This window comes from Cloeon dipterum, chromosome 2 (genome assembly GCF_949628265.1).
Source record: "Cloeon dipterum chromosome 2, ieCloDipt1.1, whole genome shotgun sequence".
NCBI classification, from domain to species: Eukaryota; Metazoa; Arthropoda; class Insecta; order Ephemeroptera; family Baetidae; genus Cloeon; species Cloeon dipterum.
In genome coordinates, this window is record NC_088787.1 from 13,322,529 (window position 1) to 13,338,078 (window position 15,550).

Sequence of the window (15,550 nt, forward strand, 5' to 3'; positions counted from 1 at the left end):
AAATCACGGGTTGCAGGACGTTTTTGACGGTGTCCAGATCATTTGACGAAATTGATACCATCAACCAGTCTTAAAACTCAAAGAGTGACCGTATTATTTCTGGCAAATTTTGTAAATGCAATACGTCATTTAGAGTAGGTGCAGTTTTTAAGTATGCGTTAAAATTTTCTCGTCAAGCCCGATTGAATGAACACCAAATTTGAGGTCATCGGTCAAGGTCACCAAGAGTCATTTTCGAAAATTTTAGGTAGTTTTTTATTTTCAAAACCGGCGCCATACTTTAAGAATCTGAAACACAACTCAAACGTGGTCTCAAGGTGCGTGTGATCTTGTGTGAAAATTACAAGGTGCTGTTAGGCATCGTTTTCTAGAAATTCAATTTTGAATTTCATAAAACAATGATTTTTCAATTTTTGCAAATATTGCGACCGTCAAATCTCGAGTTCTAACAGTCAGATATGCAAAAAATGCACACCGCTCGACTTGGTTTGACTTCCCCTAGTGAGCTGATTGGTTTTTGGGGTGCTCACCCCTCAATCTCCAACTCCTATTGGCCATACGTTCATTCACAGAGTCGAAAAGGGAATGTTTTAAATAGTCGCGTTTTTTGTTCTTTTATATCTGAAATTTAATAATTTTAAACTCATTTTTTGAAAAAGTGTTAAGAGATGATTTAAAACATTTTTCAATGGGTAAGACGCATTAGACGTTTTAATAGCCAAGACTCAGCTTCTGGAATAAAGGGATTTTCAATAATGACGTTCTATAGAACCAAATTTCTTTCAATTTTTATTTAAAACATTTTTACTGCCTATTTTAATTTGATTTTATTGATGGGCTGCCCAAGAATCTTCCTGTCTACCTCCTCACAGTCAGAGAAAAAAATTAACATGTCGTTTCACGCTTCAAAAATTCGGCCCGACTCCTCCCGCCAAGAAAAAAATCCCCGTCCAAATAAGCTACTTACCAACTGCTGCGAGGTGCCACTTGAGCGTGGTGAAAGTGACAGCGGCATTGTCCGTTTCGTCGGCGCTCCTTTTCAGCCTGTCCACCCGTCCGCCCTTGATGAACTCGACAAAGTCATACTGCGTGACGCTCGGAGCCACATTCCTGCGGCCGTAGACTGCGAAATTAGCGCCCCACGGCATGGAGAAGTTGAACCGGATGAACGCCGGCTGCTTGTTCCTGAATTCCGAGTTCCAAAAGCTGAGCGGAGGGATTAGCGAGGAGTGCGGTTTGCCAAGTTCGCGCATTTCCAGGATGGGCAGTTGTTCGCTGGGGGCCGGGGCCACCCCGCTGGTGATTCCGCCCCCGCCGCCTCCACCTGTCACCGCACTGCCCGTCCCCAAGCCTCGTGCGGATGCTGTACTCGTCGGCATTGATTCTGAAATAGAGAAAAGTAATTTGTAACTAAAATACAACATCAATATTGGTAAAAACCAAAGTTTCAGAAAGCTTAACGCAGAAACTACGTATTTGAATTTGTTTATTTCATTGGAAAACTAATGGTTATTTGTTACTCTCTTTGCAAGGGAAAAAAGTAGAAATAAAAAAATATTTAACAGATTTACAAAAAGAAAGCTAAAATTTAAAACCTGCTTTACAAGGAAAAACACTTTGTTTTGTTAGAATTTTTGCATTACGGCTTAGTTGTTGAGGCAGTGGGTATAAATTAAAACAACAGAAAATAATGTACGTCGTAACAAGACATGAAATAGCGCCACCAGTAGGAGACTATCTTGTTAGCGTACAGAGCGACTCCGCAGGACCGAAAATAATAAAAAAAAGGCTACGCGAACAGCCGAGAGGGAGAAGGAAAGTGAAAACGGAAAAGGCGCGCAATGGTAGCCAGAACAATGAATGAAATTCGCGCACTGCGTGGAAAATAAAAGCCAAGGGAGTATCCATTAGAATTTGGACGCGCGCCAGCTCGAGTGGCGGCGAGGGTACACACGGAGCAAACATAGGCCTTTGTGCCGCCGCCGTTATTTACGCCGCCTAGAAATTGCCATAATTTTTCACCATACTTGCTCCCAAAGTCTTGTGATGAGAGCGATGCCATGAAAGCAGGGTTGCCACTTTTTACGCCACAAATAGGGATAAAAAGCATTTCTTGCAAGAGAATTTATATCTTATTAAGTTGTAATAAAAATTTATTTCAGCTTGACCCATGTTTATGCATTTAACTCCGACTGGGAAATGCCATGCCATTATTGATTTAACAAACATCATTCGCACTATTTATCCACTAATTTCACTTGCGTAAATTTATTTTACAAAGGCATTATGTGAGAGAGAAAAGAATGGACAGGAGAGAAAAAGTGTCTAAAACAATATTAAATGAATTAATCATTTTTCTAATTTACGACATCGCTGCTAATTTCACATTGCACAATTGACAATGCATCGTCGTTTTATGAGAAATGAGTGGAATGTACTCTCAATCAACAATGCAGGACGGAAATGGAATTCACACCATGCACACAATTCAAATCACTTGCAAATTAAGAGTCATGCGACACCATTGCACCTCTACCCCTTGCTGATTGCTGGCTTGCACATTCCCAGTGTGTGATATTGGGTCTTCAATGCTATGCAGGACGTAAAAGGCCCCCAAATGATTGTTTTACTCATTATAATGGTAAATTAAAAACTTTTTCGTTTGCCAAAACGCCACAATAATTGTTATAATCAAAACTCAAATCAACAAAATAGAAATTATCGAACAAAAAATAAGAGTAAAAATGTCCAGAGGAAATAAAGAAAATTCCCACTTTAATTAGCTAACAACGTTATCCTCCTGAATCTTAAATTAAAGGGTGGGTCTTGCGGTTAAGGCAAAAACACATCAAAACGTGGCAACCCTACAAGAGAGAGAGAGAGAGAGAGAGAGGGCGAGAGCAGCATGAATGCGGCGGCGCTCAGTCTCAAATCCCCACTCGTGTGATATACAACCCACACAGCCCGTGATATTACAAGCGGCTAAAAATGCCGGCGCGGGGCACAAAGAAAACAATTTAGTGGAATAGGAAATGAGGGAAAAAGAACGAGCAAGTCACGACGCCGGCGGCTTAGCCAGTCCGAAATGAATTTCCACGACCGGCCCGGCAAACTTCTGGTATCATTAGGGAGGATTTGGCGGTCTTAAGCCGACCCTTTTGCGTCTTGCGTGCCCGCATAGTTAGTTGGCTGGCTTTCGATCTCTCTTACCTTCTGTCGGTACTTGTGATGATGTGACTTCGCGGGACGGATCTTCGTCCAAAGACGCTGCTTTGGCATCCTCGACCAGTATACAACCTGTGCTTTCTATGCCGCTCCTCATGGAGTTTACAGCTGCGAACACAAGAAGCGGTGCTGGGATTAAACACTTGGCCAACTACTGAGACAGCCGCAAAACAATCTCGCCTCAGACGAGGAACGCACCAAATTTGGGATGAAAGCAAACTTGCATTGATATATATACTGTTAATATGGCCGAGCGTCCGTACCATTGCCTTTGGACGGAGGCAAGGGAAATTTAAAAGATACCCTTGTAATCATCAATTTCAAAAAATTCGATATGGATTAGCCAATCAATTGAATACCCTATTTCTCTAAATTTGTGTAAATCATTTAAGAGGATTGATACTGAAAAATCGTGTAAAATGTTTGTTGTCAATGCATGAACTCATCCCTTAGGTATGTATATTCATATTTGGTTAAGTTTATGCGGCTATCCATCTCACATAGAAGAGCTTCTTCGTTAAAATAATGTAATTGAAGCAAAATTAGTTATCATATCCTTGAAAAGGATTGCTTGAAGATTTAATTGACAATTATCTTCAAATGAATTTTATCTCTTCTGGTTCTTCTTAAAATTTCAATTTCTTTTTTCATTACAAAAAGTTCAGTCACATAATGGAAGTGGCCAGCCTTAAAACGTATTATCCTAGAAGCGCTTTGTTTCGATAGTTGAATCCTGGATTGCAGAGCAAACAATATCAATGAATCGTTGTTCAAGGCTTATCCAGGCCTAGAGCGTGGACGAGGCTGAAATGAAGCGTTGCTTTATTGTTATGCAACGCGTTGGACTGTGAAGCTCGACCGGTTGCCTAACCCGACTAGTCCGCCTCGGTCGTTGTGGAAGTGAAGTCAATTGAAATTAGTATGGAGCGGACAGAAGTGGCTGCCGAGGCCGAGAGTTGCTTGGGGCCGGGATGGATTTACTATTTGCGATTTCCACACAATATAACTTGACTCGCTCAAAAGCGAGCAAGTTCATAAGTGCTGTTCGTCAAACAGGCTCCGAAAAGCTGCCGGGAGCACACCACTCGGAAATTGCAGCAGGCGGCTCTCTCTCTCTCTCTCCCTCTCAAGTGAGTAAGTATAATTCATCTGTCGCTCTGCGCGGTGGCGTAATAAATGAAGACGCCGTTGTTTATTTGTAATCAGCCAGCGCCTGTCTTTCCTCTTACTTAGAGGCGAAACGACATCGCCAGGTGACCGCCAGAGGAGAGATAAAAGAAGCGAGGCAAGACAGACGAACGCAAGAAAGAGAGAGAGAGAGAGAGAGATTTCTATTCACATCACAGTAAGAGAGAGAGGGAGTGGGCAAGGCAGAGATACGGACGAAAAGTTCTTTTGATAATTTAGTTGTGATGACAGCAGTTTACGGAGCAGTTGTCACCCTCCAAATGCGCTCGGAAAACGACAGCGCTGAATTTTTCTGAGGGCCAAACTCGTGCGGTCTCGCAGATGTCAAGATTCTGCCCTCGGTTCAAGAGTTGTGCGCGCTATCTTGCTGCTTGGTGTTCCGTTAATGAACTCACTTTCAAAGTTTGACGTTTTCATAATTGTGAGGCGAGATTAAATCGAGGAGATCGAGTGACTCGAGTGAAATCGTACCGTGGCAGCGCTAAAACAGTCGATATTTGCAGCGCAATTTTAGTTATCGCATTCTAAATAGAGTTGCATATTGTTCATGTCCGCAACACTGAGGAAATTTGCATAATCAAGTCGGCGGATGGCTCTAAAGACCCCAGTTTTTAATTACTCAGCGCTGTTTTTGCATCACTGACGCTGAATAAATAAGAGTGGAAAATTAACAGTGGTGCAGCCTGAAATACAAAGCCGTGTAGCTCTCGGCAATATCTAACCCAGTGGACGCTAGAGCGAATCCCTCGAGAATCTTCTCATTGTTGACCTCCCGTAGCCTATTTAATACAAAAGACTGAGCGAGCCAACGTTTCTTCGCCCTTGCTCCCGCAGTTGCAGTTCAGAGGGTTGTGAAAAACAGTTGTTTACTTCAAAATATTTAACTCGTGAATACCTTCTTCATAATTCTCGTGTACAGCGTGATCGTCCTACACATGATTTTTTGTTTTGCAATAATTATTGCCAAAAAAATTGGAAATATGTGCAGTTATTTGAAGTTTTTAAATTTTTTCGCTCAATCATTAAAACTGAAATTTACAAGATCAGATTTTTCTGACACTAAACAAATGGCAAGATTTATTTTTTTAAATAATGTTATGATCCCTCAGGAATTTTATTAATTTTTCACGTCCCCCTATTTGCGTGTCAGTGATTTGAAAGAGAAAAAAAGCTGCCTCTGGAGATGCACACGCGTCTCTACAGTGCACTTCAATAATGAAAACGCACCACTCATTCCGCACAGCTTTTTCTCGTTGCAGATCAAGGTTGAGCATAAAAATTTACACGCACTCGTACGAACGTGCTACACATAATGCACGCAGCAGCGAGTAACGCGCACGCACAGGGGTAGAAAGACTGTGTGTGTGTGTTTCAATTACGCGGACAAAAAGTACGAAACACGACGCGGCTTCTCCTCTTCTCCTAGAATTTTTATGAAACTCGCTCCGAGCAACTGTTGTGTCCCATTAAGTTTCATAGCGCAGTACGCACACACACACACAGAAATTTATTTATTATGGATAAAAGAAGTGAGCCTGCTTTTGCGCAAAGAAAAATAAAATGAAATCTCCAGTTGTGTCTGAGAAAGAGAGATACGACCCCAGGGCTTCGCAAAACATTCCGCTCGACGTCTTTGTGAGGCAAAGAGAAATTTCTTCATTCGATTTGTTTTTGAAAGTCACAATCTCAAAAGAAACAAAGAAAACAAGCTTGGATTAATCTTTAATTTCTTGAGTAACATGAATTATTGATTTTAAGACTGACGCATTCATGCAAAAGAACTGGACCAGTTTTTTTAATTTTTTTTTACAAGATAATCAGAAAAAATTCACCAGCAACAATTTTAAATTTGTATTTAGGCTAGGCATGAATCTATTTTATGAATAAAAATTAATTTATCGAATTTTAAACTCTATACATCTTTTTCGTTTTGAAAATAGTCCAATTTTCAAAGAGATTTAAGCTTTTCTGAGAACAAACATACGTATAATTAGTATATTTCTGTGAGCTAGCCAATGCGAATATCTTATTAAAAGATCCGTTCCAGTTGTGCTCTCCTTCTTCTTTAAAAGGAAAACACTTTACGCAGCGGTAACGGCACTTTCGCACGTTTTATTAAAACCATCACTCGCTCGCAAATTGCAAGACTCATCCTGAAACGATGGATTACACGGGCTCCTAATTGTTTGCCGAGAAAAATGGCCGAGCTGCGAGCCACTCTTCTTACTCATTTTCAGCTCCCCCTCGCGTTTCACGAAAGACTTCTTCTCTCTCGCGCGGAGAAAAGTTTTGTCTTCCTGTCAGACTTTTATATGCAAAGTGTTTTCAGCGGTGTCCAAATTAAGGGCCTCTTTCATGTTGGTACTAACTACCCGAGCGCTCCGGCATTCTTCTCGGCGGCTCTCTTTCCGCGACTGCTCTCTATGTCGCTGCGCTACGGACTAATCTTATTATTTCGCAACAACGTTAGCTGCCTGACTCGCTCGGCTGCTGTTTCCTGCTAAAATAATGGAAACAAATTTGCGTGAAAGGAAAAGGAAAGTGGCTCGTCTGTTGTTCGAGATTAAATTAGGACAATAACTCCGGCGGCGACAACGACGCCACGCCCCAGCGGCATTGTGCGTCCGTCGGCCGCAAAAAGTGCGCGCGTGAATACATTTTTGCACCCATTGTGTGGACGCCATTGCGGGACTGCCACATTCGGAGTAAAAAGGCTCTTAATGAATGGACACTGAATTCGGAATTTGGAAAGAGCCAGATTAAAAGCTTAAAAATATGCATCAGTTTTTTTATCACGGTGAAAAAATGGCCCTATAAAGAGCCAGATGGAACATTTATGAAGTTCTTAAACAAGAGCCTGTAATTTTTAATTTTGCTAATAATTATCAAGGGACCTCACTTGCACAAAAGTAAAAAAAAGACCAGAGCTCTTTTAGAATAGAAAATGATCTCCCTATGTGCACTGCTGCATGAATGATTGAATGAGAATTCCTTCTCATCGCCCACTGGTGTAATTGCAGCACAATCAAATGTGACTTTTCAGTTAATTACAGAAGTTGCTGGCGCGCTTACATAAATCATCTAAGAAATCCCGAGGATAATTACCCAACTGCTAAACTGCAGCGTTGTCTCCCAAGAGCAAATAACGGAGGCTTCGAGTTAGCGGCAGCCCAAATAATAATTATTCAGCGGCGTCTGTTCCTGTTTGATAGTCGGTTCATAAATTACCGCGTGCTAATGAAAGTACCTCTCACATTTATCACTGGCAAGCAGCATTAATGACGGGAATAGAGCGACGACGGCGCGCTATGCATACGCGGCGCATTATAATAACGTGTTTCTGTGCGAGCAAGAGAGCGAGAGAGAGAGAGACGGCGGCAGCGTCTAAGCAATAATAACAACAACAATCACGTGACGTGGGCTGCGCTGCGTGATGCATGGCGTTATGCTAATGCTGCCGATACACGTTCATGCATACAAATTTATTCGCGTTTTATCATCATTACAACGCGACACACGACGTCAAAGCCAGTTACGCGGGTGAATTGCTTCGAAATCTCGTTAGTGCCAACGGCTGATTTGATTGCCCACGCGACCTTTCTACCTGCACCCTTATAAATAAGTAATCCGCGCCTTTGCCCGTCGGGGCTGCTCGGAATTTTCCGCGACACGTCCAATGCATGAAATTATAAAGAGTCGGCGTAAAATATTGCCAGCGAGGCGAAACACAAAGAATCCGAACGTGCATGTGTGCTGTATTTTTGAATGAGAGTTCTGTGTGTGTGTGTGTGGTGTGTACGGGCAATATTTATAGCCAAGCCCACTGCTTTGGCTATAAAACTCGATGGAGGGTCGATAATGCAATATTACTTTCAATACAATCTGCGCGGATGTTTATTCAGCGAACACGCGGCGAGCTGCTTGATATATTGTAGTGTGTTATTACATGAAAAGTGTGATTTGTAGGTCTTGCGCAAAAAATTGCCCCGTTTCCACGACAAAAACATCACGTCGGGAATTGAAAGTTGTAGGACGGCTGCGAGTAGGAATATTTAAGTTTGAAAGCGACACAGAAAATCAAATTGATATTACACACTGCTCAGGGAAATTGTGTTTACGCTTGTTGGATAAAGTATGGAGGTTTGCTGTCGTGTTTCTGACTTTTGTTCGAGGAATAAAGCCGATAGCGAGATTTTTCGTCACATGTATAAGAATGAGTTTGCATCTAGTATCGGCAAAGAATAAAGGGATTGAATAACATTTCTTCAGAAAACGTTTTTTTTTTGTACTCTGGAAACAAAGTTGCGCGGATTTATTCAATGTTGCAACTAGAAATATCCCTACCAGTTTGTACCACTCTTTCTGTTTGATTCATGGGATGAGCATCCAAATTTGCGGCACCGTGAGGCGCTACAATGTAAACAGAGCTGCGTTATTCAAAAGTTACAGGAATGTATGCTTTGCTAATTCCCCTTCATCCCACAAAAGTGGAGCATAACGCGCATCCATCATGCCGGTCCAAAGCAGCGGTGTAACCCATCTCGTTGCCGCTCGCATCCTCCGTCGGATGAACTTTTCAGACTTTGTGCAATCCATTGCACGAGCCATAATTCAAAATAACAGCATCAGCAGCTCAAGGAGGATAACCTCAATTATTGGGCTTAACCGCCCGGCGGCGGCAGGGCGTAATTTATGGCTTGGACCGAGCCCACAGCATGCACGTATAGTATCTCGAGAACGTGTCACGTGTCTTACCTGCAAAATAAGCCAACATAGCGGTGAGAGCTAACACTAAGGGGATGAGCGCGATGCTGGCACATTTCCACGAGCACCGGTGCTGACATCGTTTATCAATATGAAATCGGGAAGGCGAATATGGAGAGTACGACGCCGAGGCCGCCGTCGGCCCGTGAGTGACCAAGTGGGCAGGGGCGCCGCTGATGCCGTTGCCGCCGTTGCTGCCCCTGCTCGTCGGAAACACGGGCATCACGCACGGCGCCGTCGGTGGGCCCGCCGAGCCCATCTGCTGCTGTTGCTGAGCTAGCCTGCAACACAAAATTTCAACAATTTAATTCAAGAAAAGTGCAAGGTGACAGTGCTAAAAACATAAACTTGGGAAAATTGAAAAAGGCTTCATTCAGTCGAAATTCAATCAGGAAAATGTCAGATGAATGTACCGCTATATTGCTTGAAAAAAGGGTGTCTTTGACCCAGATAGGATGAAACAAATTGAAGCGAAGACATTTCATTATTTTGTTTTATTAACACTTTGCTACTCCATCCGTAAATTTTTTTCAATATTATTTCATCAGCCGGTAAATAGTGATTTTCAGTCCAGATTTTTCCTCTTATAATATGAATTTTTGCCTGTTAATTCTTTATCATGAGCTACGAACATTTATATATAAATATATTAAATAAAATGTTTAACAAATATTGAATATATTTTCTCAAATTTGCGTAATTGTGTTCACGGGACGCACCCAATCCACCGTTTGTGATGCACTGACACCCTTTGAGGACAAATTTTATTATTAATTTTGCACTTTACGCAGAACAATTGATTTTCAATAAAAAAAAGAAATTAACCAGTTTCAGGCGGATTTGGAATTAGACAAGTTTCCGCTGAGAGCAAGGGGACAGTTGTTGGGCTGCATGGTTTTAATTAAAGTTGCAAAACTCCAAGTTTGAGCAAATTTTGGAGCGGCAAACTATTTTGCGCAAAATTTTCCAGGAATCTTGTCAAAGCAGCCACGAAAGTGCTCCCCCGAAACAATCAGTAATCTCAAAGTTAAACTGCCACAGCGTCGAAAGCAAAATTGCCACGCTGCGCAAATTACCGGGACTCCCTTTGACACATCAGAAATTAGCGTCAGTGCGTTTAGCATGTTCCCGCGACATGGAACTAATGCAAATTTCCTCTATATTCGCACGCCCCCGTGCACATCCAGAATCAAAAACATTCGTTTAATCGTGGAAGTCCCGGGAGCGTTGTTTTTTTCGCAAGAACAGCGTGACGTTGCACAACTACACACTTGAGCTTTGCATAACACTCATACGCAGATGCAGCATCATTAGAGAGGAAATGGACTTGTTTGTCAAGGGCCGTAGATTTAGTGGTTGACACACATACGCTGTACGACACGCCGGGACGTGCGTCTGGAAGCCGAGCTGCAGTTCCTTTTATGTTATTATTATTGCTGGCAGCAACGACCCTGGAGTGCGAGTGCGAGTCTGCCCCTGGCTGGTTAGGCAAACTGTAGAACAATACACGTCTATTACGAGAGGAAGGCTTTAGCCGGCTGCTTCTTTGCTATTATGGACATGGAGTAATTACACTCGGCTGGATGATGTACCACCACCGCCGCCGCCGCCACTACCGCCAGCGGACCAAGAGCAAAAGCAGCAGCGAGAGACTCGTCAAGTGCCCGTATGCCTGCGCTCTTCAACTATTTAATACCACACGCGGCCTGCTTTTTCGCTCTCCACCAGCAACTGCACAGTCAGACTGCTGGGGATTTGTGTCAAATCAAAAGACGCAGTCTAACTCTCTCTCTCTCTCTCTCTCTCTCTCTCTCTCTCTCTCTCTCTCTCTCTCTCTCTCTCTCTCTCTCTCTCTCTCTCTCTCTCTCTCTCTCTCTCTCTCTCTCTCTCTCTCTCTCTCTCCCTGCCTGCGAATTTCGGTTGCGTAATCCTCTTTAAATTTCGTACGCCCATTCCAGCACCAGAAGTCATTTGTGCTCTACATTACCTCTCTCTAAAGAGTCTAAAGTCTGCACGCTGAGTCGGGCAAAATGCCTTTGAATTTCCGGTTAATCGCTCCAGCTCAGACGAATTGAAACGAGTCATTACGATTACATTTTTTTGACGCATTAATACTATGGTAGCTTTTAATTGCAACTGTTATTATGAAATCTTGCTTTGTGATAAACTGAATATTAATTAAATTCAGGAGGTTCAAATGAAAATGATGAGAAGAGGTTAAAGTAGTAAATGATTTTACCCAATTTTCAATTCTTGTGAAAGGCGGAAATGGTAGAAATTCAAATTTACCCTCTACATTGATTAAAAATGTATTTTAAATACTAAGCAGTAATGCATCAAATCTGGAACCATGACTTTAAATTTCTTGCCAGCGCGAACAGGACCAGGAAAAAGTATTAAATTATTTTTTCAATGTTAGTGCCCTGATATCAAAGACTGGTTTGTTCAGAATTTAGTGATGTTGTATGGCAACATATTCATTTCGTAATGAAAACAGTTTTAGAGGTCGATACGCTTGGCCCGCCCCGAGAACTTGCTTTGGTGCCTGTTTTATTTAAGTAAATCATCCTGCCCATTAATCACTTAATGAAGCAACTTCATTAGTGCAGACCATCGACTCTGCAGTAGTTCCCCGTCTGCTCAATTATTGTTTTATCAAGCAACTGCCTTTATTCGCTCCAGACACGCGAAAGGAAGCAGTTCCACATCGGCGGAAACATTTGCTGAGGGGGAGAACAAGTCCGAGGAAATAAATAAAGCGCTGCGCATTTCAATAATGATGTGTGGCAGGTGTGAAATATACTTCTTCGGCGGCCCTACGGCGGAATAAACGCACTTTATTGAGTTTTCTCTCTCTCTCTCTCTCTCTCTCACGCGCGCGCGTGTACTACATGAGTCATGACAAGTAGTAGTGCTTCGATTCCGGAAAATGAATTGCAGCCCCCGCCCGCACGCTCTTTTTCGCTTTCTCCCCACAGAGTGCGATTGCTTTTAGATCATCACATTGCTCCCCACAGCCTCGTTTTTTGATACGCAATCAGCCAAAACTTGCTTAGCTGGGCGTGCAGCTTGAGAAATCCATCATGATTGACATCTCTATCCGAATCGGGAAACCACAAAAATGATACATGCCCCCAGCGAGACTGCGTTATTGTTTGCCGCATAAATTTGCATTCAATGCAGATCCTGCTACTAAGGCTACCGAGAATCAAGCGAATTAAAATTCTCAAAATCTGTTCCGGACCCGCTGATATTAATGATTTTTACTGATTACACGGGATGTCTTTATTGTTGGCCGTGTAAATGAACGTTAGAGTGCGGGCGGATGAGCCCCGGCCACGTTTAATGTTAATGAACGAGCAGGAGGGTGTAAATTCTCGCCCTTGTCGACAGGACGGAAAGTTGCGCGAGGGCAAAAATCTCAGTGTATAGCTCTGAATGTTCTCGCAATCTCCGGCGGAACTTTGCTTTTCAAATTTTAAAGCGCTGCAGCAAAAACTTTTGCAACGACTTTACGACCTCAAAGCGAGCGAAGAACGTTGTTCGCAGAGCAGCCAGAGCGTCGGGACGAAAAATGCCGAGCGTTTCTTGGCGACAACCATACTTGCATGCATACCATATATTATATGAACAGTTGAATGAATGCATGTGCTTATTGCTCGTGGTGCATCTGCCTGCTCACTGGAAAATAACAACACACACGCGGTAATAAAAAATGCTCGCTCGCCGTGCACTAAAGAGCAAAAGTCATGCACAAGCGAGTGACTGCTGCACGGTTTTTGCACTTTACAACTTGTTCTGTCTCGCTGCTGTTGTCGGCACAAAGGCTATTTCATCAAAGCGACCGTGCTATTGGACATTCAACGACAGAGCCAAGGACACTAGTTTCAGAGGGTTGCGGATTTTAATCAAACCAGACGATTTTATCTCGTTGAAGATGCAATTTCCTTCCAAATCACTCGCTTTAAATGCAAAGGAAAGAAGGGAAGATAGGCAACTTGCTCAGCACACACATGCTAACTTGACATTCAAGTCATGTCACAGCAAAATCAATTAGCCATGACGGATTTTATGGCGTCTGCGACATTTCCTTACTGTTCCAGCTATGATTTATTTACATTTCGGTTTGCAAATCCGGCGCGTTAGAGGCAGGGCAGGATGCGCGGTTAGCCGTCCAGCTCTATTTCCACCTCGTCCTGCAAAGTCCGTGGCTGCCCACAATACGTTCATTTCAACATCGGCCTCGCCGACCGGCCGGGGTGGAGGGCATAAAAGCTTGGTTGTAACGTGCAGAGATGATTCGAATACGCCGCAGATGGACAGCCATCAAGTTGTTTATGGCTGCTAATTGGAGTGCACCGGCCGTGCTCATCCTCCGTGCCGGTTTTATTTGCAACGAGAGGCTATGCCTGGTCATTTTGTGATTTTTAAGGGCTTTCCACCCCCTCTCATGTCACTTTTTATGGCCACCACGGCTATTCACAAGGCAGAGACGTTTTGTCTGATTTTTCGCAATTTTGTTATAACTCACGAGTGCGTAATTTTTTATGGTACCTCTTGAACGTAAAATTCCAATGCCGCACAGGCACTATGAACGATCGTAATTCAAGGAATTGGGTTTCTCGCGTAGTACATTAACCTCTAACAATAAGCTATTTCGACATGTTCAAATTTTGAGCATATTGCCATTTCAAGATATTCTAACAAATTGCAGACCGTCAGAAGTTGCCAATTGATAACTAGTTCTGAGACTTGTCTTTTGACTTGGAAGAACGCAAAGTCAATAGCATGCACATTAATTCCAGAAAGTGGTACATTCTGAGGGCCGGCATCACGTCTGCGAGCGCCTTCCGCACCGGAGAAAAGTAATTTCATATCGGAAATATGCGCATTGAGTTAATTCCAGTGCATGGTGAATGCAAATCGTTCTTGCGAGAAACTCCAGCTTCCTTTGGAACGGCTTTCCTTCCGCAGACGTGCCGGTGCAGCTCACTTTTTGCCTGCTTTTTTCTTTCCTTTCTAGGAAGATAGCTATCTCGGCCAGCTGCGAGTTTTCTCAATTGAATGCAAATCGAGCGACAGCACAGCGGTGCTGAAACTGATACGCCGGCGCATTTTTTTAATTAGAAGGGTGCCGGCCGTCGGCGCGAGCAAGGATTTCCAATTTCACACGTGGGTAACTCGAGCATCAGGAAGTTAATTTATGTTTCGTCTGGGGAGCACGGTCGCGTATCTCAACAAAGCGACCCCCGCCCCCCGGGGTGGAAATTATCGCGTACATACGCCTCTCTTGAGTCATTCATGCATTTTGATGCGGCGAGGGTCATTGTATGCGTGTTTGCTCGGCGGCCCAGTGCGCATTGGTTAATAAAAAGCGATCGGATATTGCCGGCTGAATGACTGACGATTGGATAACGAGATTACATTTCAGCCTTACCGCACTCTGGGAATTCACACTCGACGCTGAACTGATGACGCAACCTTATCTTTTCACATAACGGTACAAAGCAATTGTTGTCTCTCGCTGCGTTTGGTTCGCATTTTTTAACATTCAGTAATAATCTGATAATATTTTAAGCTGAAAGCAGCTAATGGAGAACACGAAAAAATAATATTTACGAAAATATATTTAATTCTTCTTGAGTATAATGATTTTATTCTCCAACCAATTTAAATTTAGCAGAGCCAAAATCCCTGCGATGAAAATAATTTGTTTTTTCTCTGGTTTTAATCGAACTCATTCCAAATTCCAAATAAACCTGTTCCGCACTGCGCAAATTTGTCATTTGCAAACTCTTCGGCGCTCCGAAAAAGCCCGTCAGTCTGCCGAACCTCCGCCTCTCTCTATCAAGCACCAAAAATCTGGACGGCAATAACGGTGAAGCGTGAAATCAAAGCCGCACCGTGTCGTTGAAATCAACAGTGAGCGTTTGCGTCACTGTTTATTCGCCGTCTCCTGGGACGCAGATTCATGAGATGGGAGCGCAGAGCCGAAATTGCGCGCTATAAAAGCAAAGCAAAGGCAGAGCGAGTGTTCCCATTTTCACGGTGGAACGCAGCATGAGTAACAGATGTTTCTTATTTAGCAACAGCAAAATATCACCGACGAGAGAGCAGCAGCAACGCCAGCGGACGCGCATTCGTTGCGATTGTCATCTCCCGCGACATGCAGCATTAAATGGCCCGACGCTTTGCATATTTTACGGTTTGATCTTAAACAGATTAAAAGACCCGCGGGAAATAAAAGCTGCAGTTATTTCCGCACTTTGGATTTTGGTGACGCTCCCTTGACAGTCGCAAAGACAAAGGCCTGATCCCTATCAGTGCGCTTTGAGAGATTTTCTTAAACATAACCCGGAATGAGAAAGAAAAC

At 43.1% G+C, this 15,550-nt stretch overlaps 1 protein-coding gene across 7 annotated transcripts in view; it reads right to left on the reverse strand.

Moving 5' to 3' along the window:
• The window catches only part of Ten-a (tenascin accessory), a 336,505-nt gene that overhangs the window by 40,549 nt on the left and 280,406 nt on the right, over window positions 1-15,550 (reverse strand). For all 7 annotated transcript variants that reach the window (XM_065481647.1, XM_065481650.1, XM_065481649.1 and 4 more), the window contains 3 exons: window positions 9,169-9,458; window positions 3,211-3,333; window positions 968-1,384 (listed from right to left, as the gene is read on the reverse strand). In XM_065481647.1, the coding sequence (XP_065337719.1) occupies window positions 968-1,384; window positions 3,211-3,333; window positions 9,169-9,458 (830 nt within the window). The remainder of the gene's footprint in view (window positions 1-967; window positions 1,385-3,210; window positions 3,334-9,168; window positions 9,459-15,550) is intronic.